The sequence below is a fragment of the Poecilia reticulata genome, chromosome 22, assembly GCF_904066995.2.
Source record: "Poecilia reticulata chromosome 22, P_reticulata-male-v2, whole genome shotgun sequence".
NCBI classification, from domain to species: Eukaryota; Metazoa; Chordata; class Actinopteri; order Cyprinodontiformes; family Poeciliidae; genus Poecilia; species Poecilia reticulata.
The window spans coordinates 11,760,831-11,777,499 of record NC_088851.1 but is presented as its reverse complement, the minus strand read 5'-3'; the positions used below and the strand labels follow the sequence as shown (position 1 = coordinate 11,777,499).

General features: G+C 35.9%; 2 protein-coding genes across 8 annotated transcripts in view; both read right to left on the bottom strand.

Annotated features, from left to right (window-relative positions):
• Window positions 1-16,669, bottom strand: part of stxbp6 (syntaxin binding protein 6 (amisyn)) — a 59,591-nt gene that overhangs the window by 5,395 nt on the left and 37,527 nt on the right. For 3 of the 6 annotated variants that reach the window (XM_081602882.1, XM_008399786.3, XM_081602883.1), the window contains 3 exons: window positions 7,250-7,380; window positions 6,841-7,006; window positions 4,337-4,423 (listed from right to left, as the gene is read on the bottom strand). The exons of 1 other annotated variant lie outside the window; for it this stretch is intronic. In XM_081602882.1, coding sequence (XP_081459008.1) covers window positions 4,337-4,423; window positions 6,841-7,006; window positions 7,250-7,380 — 384 coding nt within the window. Of the gene's footprint in view, window positions 1-4,336; window positions 4,424-6,840; window positions 7,007-7,249; window positions 7,381-8,078; window positions 8,140-16,669 lie in introns of those variants that run through there. 2 more of the 6 variants (XM_081602884.1, XM_008399790.3) reach the window with 2 other exon arrangements.
• cdin1 (CDAN1 interacting nuclease 1) overlaps window positions 1-16,669 on the bottom strand; it is a 541,570-nt gene that overhangs the window by 522,690 nt on the left and 2,211 nt on the right. The window lies entirely within an intron of this gene.

Genomic DNA, 16,669 nt, shown 5'->3' with positions numbered 1-16,669 from the left:
AACTCTGCAGAAGAGACCACTACAGAGGATTATTCTGTTCCACAGCTATAATCGTCTTCAGTGACTCTATGAATTAACTTAGACCAAATTATGACATTTAATTTACCACTGGGAATCTTTTGCTGAAATCAGTTGAAGCTCGTTTCAGTCACTTGTTTCTGGGATCTTCTGCTTTCGGTCCTGATCCATATCTTGTTGCCATGGGATTCCAAAGAAGTACCCATGTTACCGCTGACGAGGCTCCAGTCCTCCTATCCATCTCCTGCATCATCCTGCCATCACTTATGAACAGGATATGAACTCCTCCACTTCAGACAGACTGACCAAAAACCCAGAATGGACAGTCTACCTTAACAACCATGAGGTGACCACTGACTCATCCCAGTCACGGCTTTGGATGTAAAGTTTTCCAATGTACACTGCAGGCCATGGCTTGATGATGCCAACGGTGCCACATAATCTGCAAAAGATGAGGTTCTCCATGACTGTTCTTTGAGAAATAGGATCAATGACAAGGGGCAGTAAGTCTAGCCTGTACTGTGAACAAGCTCAGTAATAACTCAATACCACCAAAACACCTGCCACAAAACGCATCAGCAGACCCGAAAAAACTGGACAACAAAACTAATACTATCGTCTGCTTCTTTTGACAATTTCTAAGAGCGTAAAAGAAGGGTTTGCCACTTCCTTCATTTCATTTTGAACTTCTTGAGCAAAACATTTATTACTCTATTTTCTAATTTACAGCATGATAAAGGACAGCTGGCCTCCTGGGCTGCCCTGGAAACCCACAGGTAGATATAAAGACAGAACAAAGATAAGTTCAGATAACTTCGACAGCCCTGTGGATGTTTCCTTTGATGAGGCATTAGTCTCTTACTCGATTGGAGTTCGGTTAGATCTGTACCTAAGGACACCTTGTCAGTTAAAAAAAAACCCAAAACAAAACAAAAAAAAACAACTGAAACATTTTCAGGTTGTGACCTACACATACATTTGGTGGCTCACAAGACGATATGCATATAATGCAGAGGGGAAACCGAGTGCATTTGGAAACTGACAACCTGGATTCTATTATTTCCCACATGAAACTCCAATATAGTAAGTGTATGTCCCTCGACAGGTATGGTGAGTGACAGATAATTGGGTCAGCTCCACTGCACTGGATTATATGACAGCCCAAAAGCAGACGGAGAGGCCACCTGGTAGCCCTTCAGAATTAGTCACTTTGTTAGAACAAGATCTGCAGACACGGATGGGGGCACGCTTACATTAACGCTCATAGAAAATGAAGACACAAGATAACATCCATTGCTCAATTTTGTAAAAGTAAACTTTCTGTTGTAGGTTATGAGTTATTCATAAAAAGTTGCAGACCTTTAACGCCTTTATCACAGATTTTTCTTAATTCCCTTCCTCCTCGTCATCCAGGGGAGCCCAGGGAGTCGTGCTCCCTTCACCCGCTATAAAACCCCCGCATTCATCTCCTCGCACTAAAAAGAACATCTCCATTTATTTGTCTGCCTACCATTTTCTTTCCTCTGGAGCTTTCCCTGCTCTATTCACAGAAATCAGTGGCAGGCTGTTGCACCGGCTACCCCCAAGTGTACTGTAGAATGTAATTAGAGAAATGCTGGGTGGGGAGGCTGTGCAACGGTTTCAGAGGAGGGAAGGGAGTTGGAACATTGCAACTCAAAATAGATGTGAAGGAGCAGAGTGTGTTGTGTGGCGCAGTTCCTGTGATTCAAACCGAATGCCGACATCTCATCTAACAGTGGAATAGGACTAGTAATCAATACATTCACATAAAGCAGTAACAGCTGTAGGACTCCAGAGGCTAAAACTCACAACCGTTTTCGTTTAGGCAAACGATTTTCCCCCCCATCTGGTCAAGTATGTTGAACAAAAAATAATAAGAAAGTTGTTGTAAAGCTTTTGTAAACCAATGTTTCTCTGTCCATGACCCTGCTCTCTAAACAATGAGTAGTCCATTTTGTATCATAATCTAACATTCTTTGGGCAGCAAAAACTCAACAAATAAAGAAGTTGTTTTCAGGGGAAAAAAATCCTTCCAGAATCCAAAAGCTTTCAACAAAGAGAAACAAAACCAGGAAGTTGGACAGTGGATTCCAAAACAAGAGTCTGAGCTCATGTGATACTCAGAAAATGATCTGGTGGTTATCAATGGAAACCTCATACTGACAGCTGAGCCACATTTCCTGAGGCATTTATGAGATTATAATGTTAACTCTGAAAACAAACATTGCTACATATATCATGGAAGAATACACACTGCAGTGTATTTCATCCTGGAAGTGAATTGGAACATATGAGTAGTGAGAATTTGTACACTTCCAAGTATGATTTTAATTCTTATAGTAGATATTGAACAGATTATTTAATCTCTAGAAAGTTAGTGTGCTGTCTTGTTTTCATCACAATAGCCCATTCTGTAGTTTGGGGTAAAAAAAAAAAAAAAAAAGATCACCACCACATAATCTTTAACCTGAACAAAAACCTATTTCCTGCTTTGTATGGAATTGTCAAGCTTAGCAGAAAAAAAAATATTCATGAAAATATCCACAAAAAAAATACAGTCAAATTTATCTCCATCTTGAATAGTTATGTAGAGGAGTAAAACGTAGACTATTTAACTAGGAAAACTGCTGTTTTAATCTTCTAAATTGTGTAGAGAATAGAGAGGGAGAGAGAAAAACAGACATGACAGGAGCCTGTAGGTATACACTGCTGCAGTAACCTCCTGCAGTTTAATTAATGCAAATTCTGACAGTACCAACAGCAGCACAATGACAGTATAGGAAAAGGAATCTCTCCAAGCTACACCCTGTTTCACTCCAAGTAAATTTGATTCCAATTGTTTTCGGCCATGGTCCTCCTGAAGTTATTTTTTCTCCATCAAAGTAAATTAACTGTCTTTTAGGAGTCCTGTTTAATTCTTGTTTTTAATTAAGCACAAAATATTCCTCTAATATCAAAATCTGTGTATTTTCTACAGCATTTTCTGCAACACTTCATCCAGACTTTATAAAAATATATTTTTTCTTGTTTTTTGTTTTATCGAAACAAGTTTCTCTTGTAAATGACAAACTGTACAAAGATTTTTTTTAAATTCCATAGGCTGTCAATGTATTCAAACAATATATTACTAATATTTTAACATTCTAGGTTGCATCTTATTTAATCAAGAAGTGGTGTTTGAAGCTGTTCTACTAAGTTTAAAGTAACATTCTGACCACACTTAAATGTCAGATTAAACTAAATATTAATAACCTACTTCCAATGATAAATGATAATTTAATTTACCGAAGGAAACAAAAAGCTATCAGAAACAATATCGGCCCTTTGTAAGAAAAAAAAAATAATATATATATATATATATATATATATATCCACTAATGATTGAGAAAACAATGAATAATGTTCAACATGTATAAAATGTAAAATGTTTAATTTATTTTTAACATTGTTTTATCTTTTGAGAGACTTGTGTCTCATTTCCTATCAGATAAACATAATCTCTTTAAATCTGAACCTTTCAGGGATTTGAATAATCTTCTGCTGAATGATATAATAATAGGCCAATTAGTTTGTTTAATGATAATGAGCATTGATAAACAGTCTCTACGGTGCGTCTCCAAACAGCAGATTAATGCCACTATCACACAATCATTTCCAAACAGGATAAATGTTTTGATTGTTACAGGCAAAAGGATTGATGCAACTTCTGTCATTATTACCTCAAGAAAGCACAAATCATAGTCTGAGACAATCTAAACAACAGTACAGAAAACAGCATTAGTGAGGATGCAGACTGCAACTGTGCTGTCCTTGGACACCAGATCATGATTTACCTCTGAACAGCCTTTTATTAGCGAGTCTGCACAAAGTCTGACAGTGAAGGGTGAAGGCAGTGAGTTCTTGGCTCGCAACCTTTGATTATCAGCATTTGCATGACTCCTGCAGTGCCACATGTAAAGTGAAAGATGTCCTTGTGCTTAAGTGAAGCACTGAGCAAAAACAAATGACTGCAAGTGAACTAATCTGAGAGAACAAATCACAGCGGTTTTGATGTTTTATTAGAGATTTGTGCTTTTTCCCCAGTTAGTTTGTCTTTTTCACTTAAACAGCTGATTTCCAAACATTACATTAAAACTCCTGTCTCATATTCTTCTTTTGATAGAAGACATTTAAAAACGTTAGCCTATCCAAAACGAACAACTGGGATTCTTCTTTCTTCATATCTGTAAAATAATTTATGACACCGGGAAGTCAACGTACTATTAGTAGATACGTATTTTTGTTTTTCAGTGCTTACCTTGTTTTTGAGGAGGACCACGATGTGGCACTTTCCTCATTCTGTTGAAATAGACCTTGCAGTGGTAAATGACTGTATCTAAGCCTTCTGCGATGAGAAAACATCAGCCAGAAACAAGTTTGATTTATATTACAGTTTGTTACTTTTAAATTAGTTCTATTATTATTATTATTATTATTATTATTATTATTATTATTATTATTATTATCATCATTAAGTTAAGGGTAAATAACTTAGAAGTTTAGTTCTTCATTAATGCCATGCAAGTCAAGTACATAAAAGTAGTTAGGTAGTCAAGTAAAACCACTTCAACTGATTTAAAAATATGTTTTGATGATAAATTGTAAATCTCTAAGCTTCAGGTCACATATCCAGTGTCCAAGTTATTGACAATAACCAGTGAGGTGAGACCAACATATGTTTTAATACATACATAAATATAGATTCTGCCAGCACACCAACCCAAATATATTTCCACTGTATAAGTAGATTCCACTTAAACAATATTCATCAAATCTGACCATGGCTATTTGTTTGGACATTGGCACATTTTACATTTTATAGCCTTCATATTTTGTGCTGCATAAATCTGGTATACTCTTGTTTTCACTGTGTGGCACTACTATAAAGAAATTGGATATCTGAGGCTGGTTACAATTGCTGTGGGACTATAAATATGTCCTTGTTCCCTGTTAGGATACAAAACCTTTAATGACATCTTTATAGGCTGGATAAAATAGACATCCACAGATCAGTAGAAGTACATAGAGGAACTGGCCACAAAGAGACTGCCTCAGACAATGCCATAATATTGACTTTGCTTCTTACTTAACTAATGGCATCAGACCCTAAAAAATATTTTGAATGGTGATCTTTTTTTATAAATTAGTTTGCAAAAATAAATTGGAATCTGAATCAAGATAAACTGTGTTAAATACATTTTTCTTTCTTAAATAGCGAAGGAATGTTTTTCTTGCATTACTTTCCACTCAATTTAGCTGCATTTAATCATATTCACACTATTTCTAAGCTTATAAATGTCTGTCATTCCACGTGTTTCTGCAGGTAGAGCCCATCCACAGTTAGGGTCCCACACCTGAGCAGCGTCATGATTTTTGTTTTGCACTGGTGTGAGACTTAAACTGGAGTAGACAGAACTGGCAGCAGTCTGGGATTCTCCCCATTCTTCTTGTCAATATTTGAGTGATTTATAGACATCGCCACTATCAGTCATGCTAAACAGATCCAGAGAAAGCAGAGCTGCTCATCTTTGACAGATTAGCAGTCAAAGATTAGACTTACTGTTTGACGTCTACCAAGAAGCAGGCTTGGTGCACAGATTTTATTAAATTTTTTTAAATAAGACAATTGTAAATAATATTTTGAAAATTATTATTTTCAAATTTACTGGTTGTAGAGCAACTTTGCTCAACATGTTTCATTGAAAAGCATTAAACAGCTTTTGCTCTTTGGGAAACTGCTACTTCCCCACCTACACATACAGACTTCACACTATGAACTAAGGTCATCTGGAAAATGTTAAATATGGACATGGTCATGAATGTAGGAGGGAGGTCAAAGCAATGTAGAGGTTTTATCATCAATGGATAGATAGTCAGTTCCCACACACACCGACAAACATAAAAAACAGTCAGAGGATGAGTGACGACATCCTCAACATCTCGCCTCACTGCAATGCAGTGCATATTAAATAATTTCTTAACAGCAGAAGAAATGCCGCAAACCTCTCCCATAACCAAGTCCTGAATCTTGTGAAACTTGCAGGAAGGTTTTGGACATTCAGTTTTCAACAAATTATTTTTATGAATACGGCAAACTGACTGATGTTCTGAGATGGGAATTGAGGATAATCTGATAAAACCACCCAGAATTATATTAAGAAGCACCATCATCACTTTAACAACAGCGTGTTTAACATGAGTGTAACAATTAACACCAAGATATGTTAAAATGGCTTTAAACAAGCATCTTTAATTACTGAGCAACACTCAAAGGAGACATTATTTTAACTTGTTTCTCTGGTTTCTTTCATTTAGTATCAGTATGAGAAAGCAAGAAGCAGCCATGTCAAACAGTGTAATTTTACATTAAGAAGAGGAATGCCGCATCAAAAAAGTATTTTACAAATGGCATCGTTAATGATGGAACTGGCTGACTGTTATGACGGAAATTAAATGTTAAAATTTTAGGTATTAAAGGATGTGTTTGTGCTGTAAAACCACCTTAACCTTGAAAAATGCATTTAGTCAAAGATGACCTATTCCTTTGCCTTCCTCTTTTGACAAACTACCAACTGAGCACACAACAGATGCTGTGTACAAGTAATAAGCATACATTTTCATACACACCAGGTGCTGGTTGTCATCACACATAACAGGATTCTGGCTTACAGCACAGGGTTACATCCGTGAATCTGTCACAATAGGCCCATGGCTTTGACTAGATTATCAAAAATTAGTTTTTTTACTTTGGAAATATCTTACCACCAAGCAACTTTGACTGACAGTTGATGAACTCGGGTTTCCGTGCCGAGCAGTAGCGCTGGCAGGTATGATGAAGAATTTGGATGAAGGTGCACTTCTCTCCTGCTGAACTGGCAACCCACTGGCCCAAACCATTGTCAAACATCAGGTCAAATTCTGGACAGTCCTTCAAGTAAACAAGTAAACAAGTAAACCGTTATAGGTTTGACATTAGAGAGCGTCGTTGTTGGAAAAAAAACAAGTAAATAAGACAAAAACAAATTAAAGCATTTTAAATTATTACACATAGCTACTAATATCCTCAGTATGTTCCAGGCTGTATAGACCTAGCAAAAAAGGTAAAGCTCAAGCAAGAAGTTTTATGTTTATGTATAATGCTTTATTTGTTGCCAGCGTTGTAAATACGTACTTTGTTGGAGTCGATGCCATTAATCTGCCGTAGTTGATCAATTGTCCACTGTGACCTTTTGACAAAGGCAGATGATCCTTGGAACTGCTTCACTTTAGTGAGGGATACATGGGACGGTTTCTTGTTTGTTACTGTGGAAACAAAAGTAAAAATAAAAAACAATATTAATAATTATGTATTAAAGATACAACAACTAGCAACCAAAAATCTAGAACAATAACCTAATAAAATATCTATACTTGAAACAATTATGCAGCAGAGATTCCACCATTTTAAAAAAATCAAGGGAAAAACTAAGGGGTCATTACTACAATACTTGAGTTGAAGTTGTGTTGAACAGTTAGCTACATGAGTCATTTACATAATTTGTGAGCTGGAAGGTCTATTTTTTTTTTTACATGTCTAAATGTTCTGTGGCAGCTTGACTTATCTGGTAATCACATTTTGTATCCTACAGTGTCAAATACATTGGAAAGCAATACAGAACTGTTATTTGCCTATAATACTCTTATATTTTATAAATTAAAGACAGATCCACAATAATGCTAAGGTGGTAAGAATGAAATGAATAAAACATAAATAAAATCAAAGAAAAATACTTTTCTGGAGAGTTGCGTATGACTTAAAAAAGTATAACAAAGTGCAAAACCAAAAAGCTAAAATTACAAGTCAGTGGAAGAAAGACAAAACATCAGGACAGAAACGGCAAGAAATATAGCTTGAAAACAAAGGACATAAAAACAGAAAGTATAGCAGAGATAGGAATCTCTGCTATATGGCTGACAGAAAAAGATAACAACTAAACATCATTAAGACATAGAAAACCTACCAAGCAGTGACCTTAAGGGAAGCACTGATGGACTGGATAACTGCATGCCAGGATCACATATCTGAATTTAACTGAGAGACCTTGCAGAAATTTTGTTTGGCACACTCCAAATTAATCAAACAATTTACAGTATCCCTTTCTTTATCAAAAGTGTGAAGATAAAGTATTTTAACCTTTTTTTTTTTTTTACATCTAACTTACTTGTTGAAGGTATTAATCTTGTTTTTTTTCCCTATGAGTAAGAAAGTGGTAAGCGTGAAGTATATTATAGTATGAAAAATATTAAATACATAATTCAGCTTACAGCAAAACAAGAGATCATTAACAATGAACAACTCACTTTAACCTCACAACAACCATCTGATTTATTAGTCTGATCAAACATCTTACAGTGAACCTACTTACAGGATGCTGCACATTAATTTTCTGTACATCATTTCCACACACAGATAATATTTTTATTAATAATTAAATTCCAATAATTTAAATTCAGCAGGGTCAAGAATGCATGAAAAGCATCTCTCGAGGACCGGACTAGGGCACACCTGCTCTGCTGTACAGAAGAATAGTTTTTTGCAATATTTTTTGATTGCTTTAATTTGGTATGCGTTAATCTTTTTATCCCAGACCAGAAACAACTTATGTGTAATTATGTTATCTCTTGATACAAGGTAATGGTTTCCTGCCGTTTCTTAACACAACATAAAAAAAAGAAAGGAAAACATCACTAACAGCTGTCGGATATTATTTATTTTTCCTCTAGCTGCGACTCAATTCACTCAGGGTGCACTGCACCCATTTTGAGGAATGTCTTACAAAGGTAGGGCTGAAATAAACTCCTACAGCTCAAGAGATGTATGGTTGTGTTCAGAGTATCCACTTTGACAGCTGCAGTTAATACTGGAGGTACAGTGGAAGGAAACAGGCGTACAAACCCACCGACAGAATGATAGAAGCAATCACTCATTGTTTCCTCATTCAAACAATGGCAGCGAAGACAGAGAAATGAAGTCAACGATCAGTGATCCTGGCAGTGGTGACACTGATGACTAATAGCTTTAGGAATGGGAAGATTTCATAAAGATGTTGACAGTAGGGTGCAATCAACCACTGGGTTGAAGGTCAGAAGACCATCTACTCTCTACAATCTGCCACAGGAATAATAATATGGCTCCAAGAAAGAAAAAATAAATTATCCATGACAGGCTTTATCCTACATTCTTCAGCCAAACTGATTTAACAGAAATTGCAATCAAGTTAAATTTCATAAGCAACAAACTGATAGTTGAAAGTAAAATTTTGATATGAACAAGAAATGACTAGATTTCATAAAGGTATAACAATTTTGTATGCTGATAAAGAAGAAGTGTTTTGTGGGAGAAAGCAGCCTTGGATTCACGTAAAGTACAAGGTTTTAAGTTATCTACAAGGTTTTAAGTTATCTGCAAATGCACAATTTAATTTAGGAACAAGCATGGTAACCAAACTAATACCTAAAATGAGTCATATTTTTATTTCTCTCCAGATTAACTTTTATGTTAAGACGTAAAAAGAAATAAATATAACGTTTTAATTTAATGGCATAGTTTGTGATTTATCCATCCTTCGAAATAAGGAACAAACATTTCAACTCACAGTAGATGGATCATTTTTCTTGCAAAAATTAGAAAATAAATATTAAAAAGTACTTCAAAATTCAGTGCAGTCTTTTTGGAAGTACATCTGTCATTGCATACAGCCTGGGAGCCACAAACAAATAATGCTTAGCATTTTACATCCTTCACTCTGGCATCTAATGTAAGATACTGCACTGATTGCTGCACCATTGTAGCAGTGTAGTATATATAATATTTTACTAAACATCATCAAAACTATTTTTTAAGCAAGTAACACTTCCTTTAAGTAAACATTACTGCAAAATTATTCTGACCAATTTACAGAAAAAAAAACCATCTGAAAACTTTGCAATGTGTCTTCTACCTCATAAATGTTTCATGAGACACAAGGGAAGTGAACAAACGTTATGGACAGGACTCTTCACGTAAATCCAAAGGTTTTTCTAACGTCCCTGCAATCCAGTCAGACTTTTCCGCAGTTGTTAATTAGAACATCTGCTGTGAACTAAAGTAAGCAGCCAATCACAGCAGGGCTAAAGCACGGAATCTGACAATCAAAGTGATTGGATGTTTATTCCACTATCGTCTTGTCTCGGCAGGGATAATTGTCAGCAGCAGGTTTGACTGACGTCCTGGACCAACGGCATTTTTAAACCTTCTAAAACAAACAGAATTACTCCAAATATGAGAAAAATTGTGTCAACCACACTTCATAAGAAATGTGAGATTCGTATTAAACCAATCTGTGTCATTTGCAATTTTTTTAAGCAAATCACAATCAGTCAAACTACTTTGTGGATTTTAATCTTTTTTTAAATAAGTTATGACATTCTATAAAGACCAGATCACCGAACTGCATCAGCGGATCTGTGGAAGACGAAACGTCTCAAGGCCACGGAGTTAAACTGTTGACACATCAACACAAATGTCTTAATGAAGCTGCCAGACACCTCTGAGGCTCTCAAATCAATTTCATATTCAGCTGTTCACTGCCTTCTTGTCAGGGTATCTCCCTTGAATATTAACGCAATTACTGAAAGTTCTAAGGCTTTATTGAAATAGCAATAAAGCAAGAAGGAAATGTTCAGCCAACCTCTACAAAAATGTAACTTCCGAGTTGCTCTGACGGCAAATTGAGATAAATTGATGCTGTTGGTGTGAAAAGAAAATTCTAGAAACAATATTATACTAGAAAATTTCTGAAGAAATTTAAACAGGGCCTGCTAAAGTGTTCTCATTGGCTGGAACCCAGCATTCTGATGCTAAAAAATATATATATAATTGTCTGATAATTTCAGAAGTTAATATTAAGCTAAGCCCTTACCAACTTGCTTGGCAACAACAATGGGTTGTTGGAAGTTATTGCTGAGGTCTTTCCTTTTGGGTCAGCTTACACTTAAACTCCTGTTTTTTAGAGGTGGTTCACGCTGATGTTTAGTTATTTAAAAGAAATTCATTTAATTCACAATACATTGATGCTGCTTTTCTTTCCATGTCTTTGGTTTAATCTTTTTTTTAAATCAACAATACCTGCATCAAGTCTGCTGTGGGCTTTTGTCCAATTAGATTTAGATACATTTACAATCTGTAAAAAATCAGATTATTTTCATCCCGATACATAAGATACTGGATATGAAAATGGGAGTACTTTATTTTAACATGATTGCACGCTTCTCTTTTAAAACCTGACTAATTCCAAAATTTACTATGATGCACCCGTTATTGATTTATTAGAATAAAGTATGAGTAAAGGATCAAGGATAAACACAGAATAAAAAAAAAGGAAAACTGAAGCTCAAAGTGACTGAAAGGCAGCCAAACATATTGTTCCTATGTGGGCTGGCTGTACAAGAAAGGCTATGTTGGTGTACCTTTCTTCCCCGTTCTCATACTCTCATGGTGACACACACTCAAATCCTGCACTGAATTATCTCTTGTTATTCTTTACTGTGTGTGAGCGCTGCAGCTGAAAGGGAAACATGTACAGACTGTAGACATCATAGAGGAAAAGTTCCCTGGATCAGCTAACGCTCAAGAAATTGTTATCACAGTCGTGGTTGTTAAGATGGAAATGTGTGATAGCAGATTAAATTGACACCATGAAGTCAAATTCTGCTTGAAGGACCACCTACGTGGGAAATAATAATAAAAAGACCCTCATGCTTGCATAGTACCACCAAATACTGTCTTATGTGTTGTGACGGCTATGCGTTTATTTAACACCACCATCAATGGCAATTCATACATTGATAGTTACGCCTCAACGGGAAAAAAAGCAACAACAAAAAACAAACAATGGTCATCATACATGCAGAGAAATCTGTTTGCAAACAGAATCAGCAGATTTTATATTTGACCAAGCCTAATTTGTAACCAGCAAATAAGAGAAAGATAAACATTGTGTAGATATCTTATTTGAGATTTTTGACAATTCTGATGCAAGACATGTGAGGTGTTTGAAGCTGTTTGGAAATCCCAGTTAAAATAAAGATCATTGTACTTCACAGAAGACAAAAACAGGGATGGCTGTTAAAAATGTTAACCATCCAAATCAGAGCTTTTTCATTTGAAATATCAAATTGCATACCACTGCAATTGACTTTAAAGTCGTCTTTTAAAGTAATTTACAATCTTGTGATATGGAGCCCTTTTACATTTGCAGGTGTGCAAAACAAGTTAGCATGGCAGTTAGGTCCGAAGTTAGATAATCCTTCTATAGTAATCTTTTAATTTTACAAACGTGTTTCTTCCCACTGTTACTCTTTTGAGGAGGCCCAGTAAGAGTCTTGATACAATTTTGATTGATAATCTGTGGAAGACGCTCAAGATTTGGGTAATGGCAAAAAGTCCTTCCTATTCAAGACTTGTAGCACATAGCTAAAGGTAATGTTCAAAAAATTGGTCAACATTATGGGAAAAGCTTGATGCTGCTCTGCCATTTGAGAATTTTCCATGGATTTTTGATAAATAAATTATTTTAGACATGCAATTTTAATAAAAGGTAAATAAAACTGAGATGCCTTTGTCTGATAATCGTAAAGTATGGTGATGATAAATACCATAACCATACTGCTGCTGGTTGATTGCTTGGTCAAGACTCACCCGAGAAGGTAAAATTCAAAAGTTAAGCGAAGGCACATCTGCCTCTTCAAGTTACGCAAAAGTCATGTTGGCACAAACATTTCTGTGTCATTTGTGATTAAAGGTCAAGAATACCTTGTTAGATCACTGGGAAAAGATTGCGTTGTTTCCTGAAAGCAACTACTACTGCAGACATCTTCAGGACCTCTTGCAAAAAAAAAAAAGAAAGAAAATCAAGCCACATCCTTTAACAGTAGATTTGTTCTTCACTCCATCATTGAATAAATGCAGTCACCATGGTAATCTCATTTGAATGGGACAAAAACACACAGAGAGAAGCAGACGATTATAAAAGGATAGCAAGTTATAAGGGCCAAGGCCAAGTTTGACGCATTAAAATCCATTTACATATCATTATGAAAGCAGAAGGAACTAATGGAAGCTAAGTGCTCCACAGCAAAGAAATGTCCTAGTGTTTGGCTTGACGAGAAGACCTCCTCTCATTATGAAATATAAATGTTATCAAGGGATAGATTACAAATCCATTATCATCCTTGTGCACCAAATAAATCTGAATTCAAATTTTTGAATTTGCTAAAGTCAGTGTAATACAACATAACAAGAAATCAAAATCTGGTAAGTTTTTAATTCATTTTGCCAAAAGTGTGATTTAATAAATGAAAGCCATCTGTGATGACACATCCTAAACCCGTAGCATCTCTCTACAACACTCACTATTATTTACATTTACACAGCGCCCTCAACTGGGTAAAGGCTGAGAAATCTTTATTTTCAGAGAAAAAGTTGGCAATGCAACAAACCACAGCAAATGCTGTGGTAGCAATCAGCACTCTAAAACAAAGGTCTTTGTAGTCCATTCATGGGATGGAAAACACTGAAACTGTTGTGTTTGTGGAGTTTGGTAGGCAGGATGGTTACCATGCAGTGGCAAGGCACCAATTGAATAATGGAGGACATTTGTCATCGTAAACAACAACCGTAGGACAGGGATCAAAAAGCTACCCATTGAACAGATACAGACACCACTGACTTAGAACAGTGACCAACTGGAGATGGACCAAGAAATTGACTGGTGAACAAAGAAAATAATCCAAAAGTGGCCAGCCTTGACTCTGCAGGCAGACATGAGTACCAAGAAGAAAAAACTCAGTTTTCCATTCGTAGTATTGCAAATAAACAAATGTAGTCAGAGGAAGTTCAGAGATTGAAGACAATATTAAAAAACTAGACAAATTATATTTTCTATAATGTCTTGAGACATGTCTGTTGTTACAGCCTGGTTCATTCAGGCTGCAACAAAGTGAGAGAGAGTAAGGCTTCATCAGATAATAGGGAGACATAACAGAGGACAGTAATGTCACTCTGTTTTTTCCTTTCAAGTTTTCAATCTCTGTGCATTATAAAACATTTGCAATCTGGAAGTGTAGGCAGCCTTTTGGTAATCTCCAGAGGGAAGGGAAGGATTCCCATTCTTTATAACATATAACTTCGTCACGCCCAGCTAATATATTCAAAAGTGTGTGAGGTGTCTTCATCCTTTGAAATTCTTATTAATCCTTTTCTCTGAGCTGCTTTAAACACACGACTTCCAAAGCTAAATGAGCTGTTCACTATATACGGCTGTAGTTGCATTTTGCCTCCTGTCACATCTGTTATCCATCCAATTATAACACTCACCCAAGGACAATACATTAAAGGGATATTGGAGGCCTGACAAGTCCTGTGCCCAAGCCATTCAAGTCCTAGAGTCTCTTCTACTACACATAGACTTTATTAAAGTTCACTTCAAATTAAAGCCACTTGGATAGCATGGCATTTCAGAACGTGGTTTAAATTAAATGTTTTTCCAAAGTTCCATATAATTCAAAGAAAATGTTATGTGCTACATTTATTATGTGGTGAATATGTGAGCATATGAAAAAGCCAGAGTTTTAGGTCATTGTTTAAGTCTTTTAAAACCAAGGTAAAAACTGATCTTATATTCTTACAATGAATTTTAAATTAGGTCAGAAAATGAAAGCATTCTATTTTAGGTGGCTAAATTTTATTTCCTGCCCCATCCATTTTCTCCTTGAAATGGCGTAGCAGAATAAAAATCTGTCTGCAGAACATAAACAAACCCTAACAAAAACTACTCCTCATATAATGTATAAATGGCTCATATGCTTTCAATCAATGTGTGTTGGCACGAAATAAATGTCAAAGCGGTCAGCATTTTATCTGAAGTACTGGATACTGGAATGCACTATGCTTCAAGTTTTTTTAAATGTCATAAAAAATAGGGCACCCGGTCTGTGTGTTTTATACACACACAGATATCCAATATCAGCTTTGGCAATATTGAGAATCTGAATATTGTGTTCCTCAGAGGAGAAACCACTTTACAGGAGCTGTGTTCACTGAAAGGCGGTGGCTCATGGCAGTGCAATCCTCCAGCTACAGAAGACAAAAAATCTGCACAGGCGTTTTCCCCTCACGATAGCAGCCATTCTCAGTTGATCAGGTGTACTGAGATACTGGGGGACACTAGGCCTAATCATCCAGTATTATGTCACCTGGAGGATGAAGCAAGCGTTCACAATATGCTTCTGCAGCCATATTGTGAACGCTTAATTCATCAGAGTCTGACAAGAAGGACTCCAATTATGTAGAGGGTTTCCAAGATTGCCAGAGTGAGATTAATGAACTGATGTGGCCTTTCAATCTGTAGCTTTATTTTAGTTTAACTGCAAAATATGACTTTTATGCCATTTCTCCTGTCAATTAACATTTGCAACACACACGCACGCACAAAAAAACTCCAAGTTCCAGGTTAACTATAGTAGAAATACATTTAATAAAACTGTAAAGGAATGAAATGGCAAGGGAGGAAAGTGAAAAACAAAACAAGGTCAAGTCAGTTTATTTATGTGGGAAAACTTTGGCTTGTAAGAGACGACACAGATCAATAACACACAGTGTGCGGTATTGATCGGTGGAATGTGAACAACTCAGCAACTCCACAGATCTGTGCAACCACCTGAGATTTAAACATGGAGCAAAATATGAGAAAGTGCTACAGAAATTTACTTGAATTGATGGAATTATTTTCCCAGAATGTATATTAATATAACTTGGTCTTTTTATTATATGTTCTTACGATAATAATTTTTTCTTATGCTATTTTTTAATTTATTTTATAATTTGTTTAATGGATGTTTGTTTTTAAAAAGTATAGATGTCACAATATTAGGTTGAATATTTCAGGAAGACATTGATCCCAAACACACAGCCAAGGGAAGTCTCCGTTGGTCTCAGAGAAAGTAAATGAAGTGCTCCAGCCAATCACCCGACTTAAAATCAATAGAAAATCTATAGAAAGAACTAAAGCCAGGATTTTACACAAGGGGCCCACAGCTCCTGTACTTTTTGATAAACGTGGCATCTTAGGTATGAAGAAAGAAAACAAAACATAATATGCAGATGATCTGATCTTGGCACAAACAAAGCTAATCTGAAGATACAAATTCTTTCTTGGTCTCAAAAGCAAAAGTTTTTTTTTTAACTGCTGTTTTATGAGAGACTAGGATTATTACCAAAAAATGCTTGGGAGATTGAAAACATGCCACATAGTCCTGAAGTGCTCTAATAATAAGTGTTTCTCCAAGGGGAAATTAATTAGAAACTACAACTGGATGGTTATGAAATTATGGACTTCTGTTCACAAATATAACTTTAAATCGCAAATGTGGTGTGTATTTGTATCCAGAGTCCTAGAATCAATACTTTGTTGAAGCACCTAATGATGCGTATAACAAGTGCAAGTCTTTGGGAGTAGGTCTTTAGCAACTTTGCACATCTAGAGATTGATGTGCAATTTTTAGAAAAAATTGC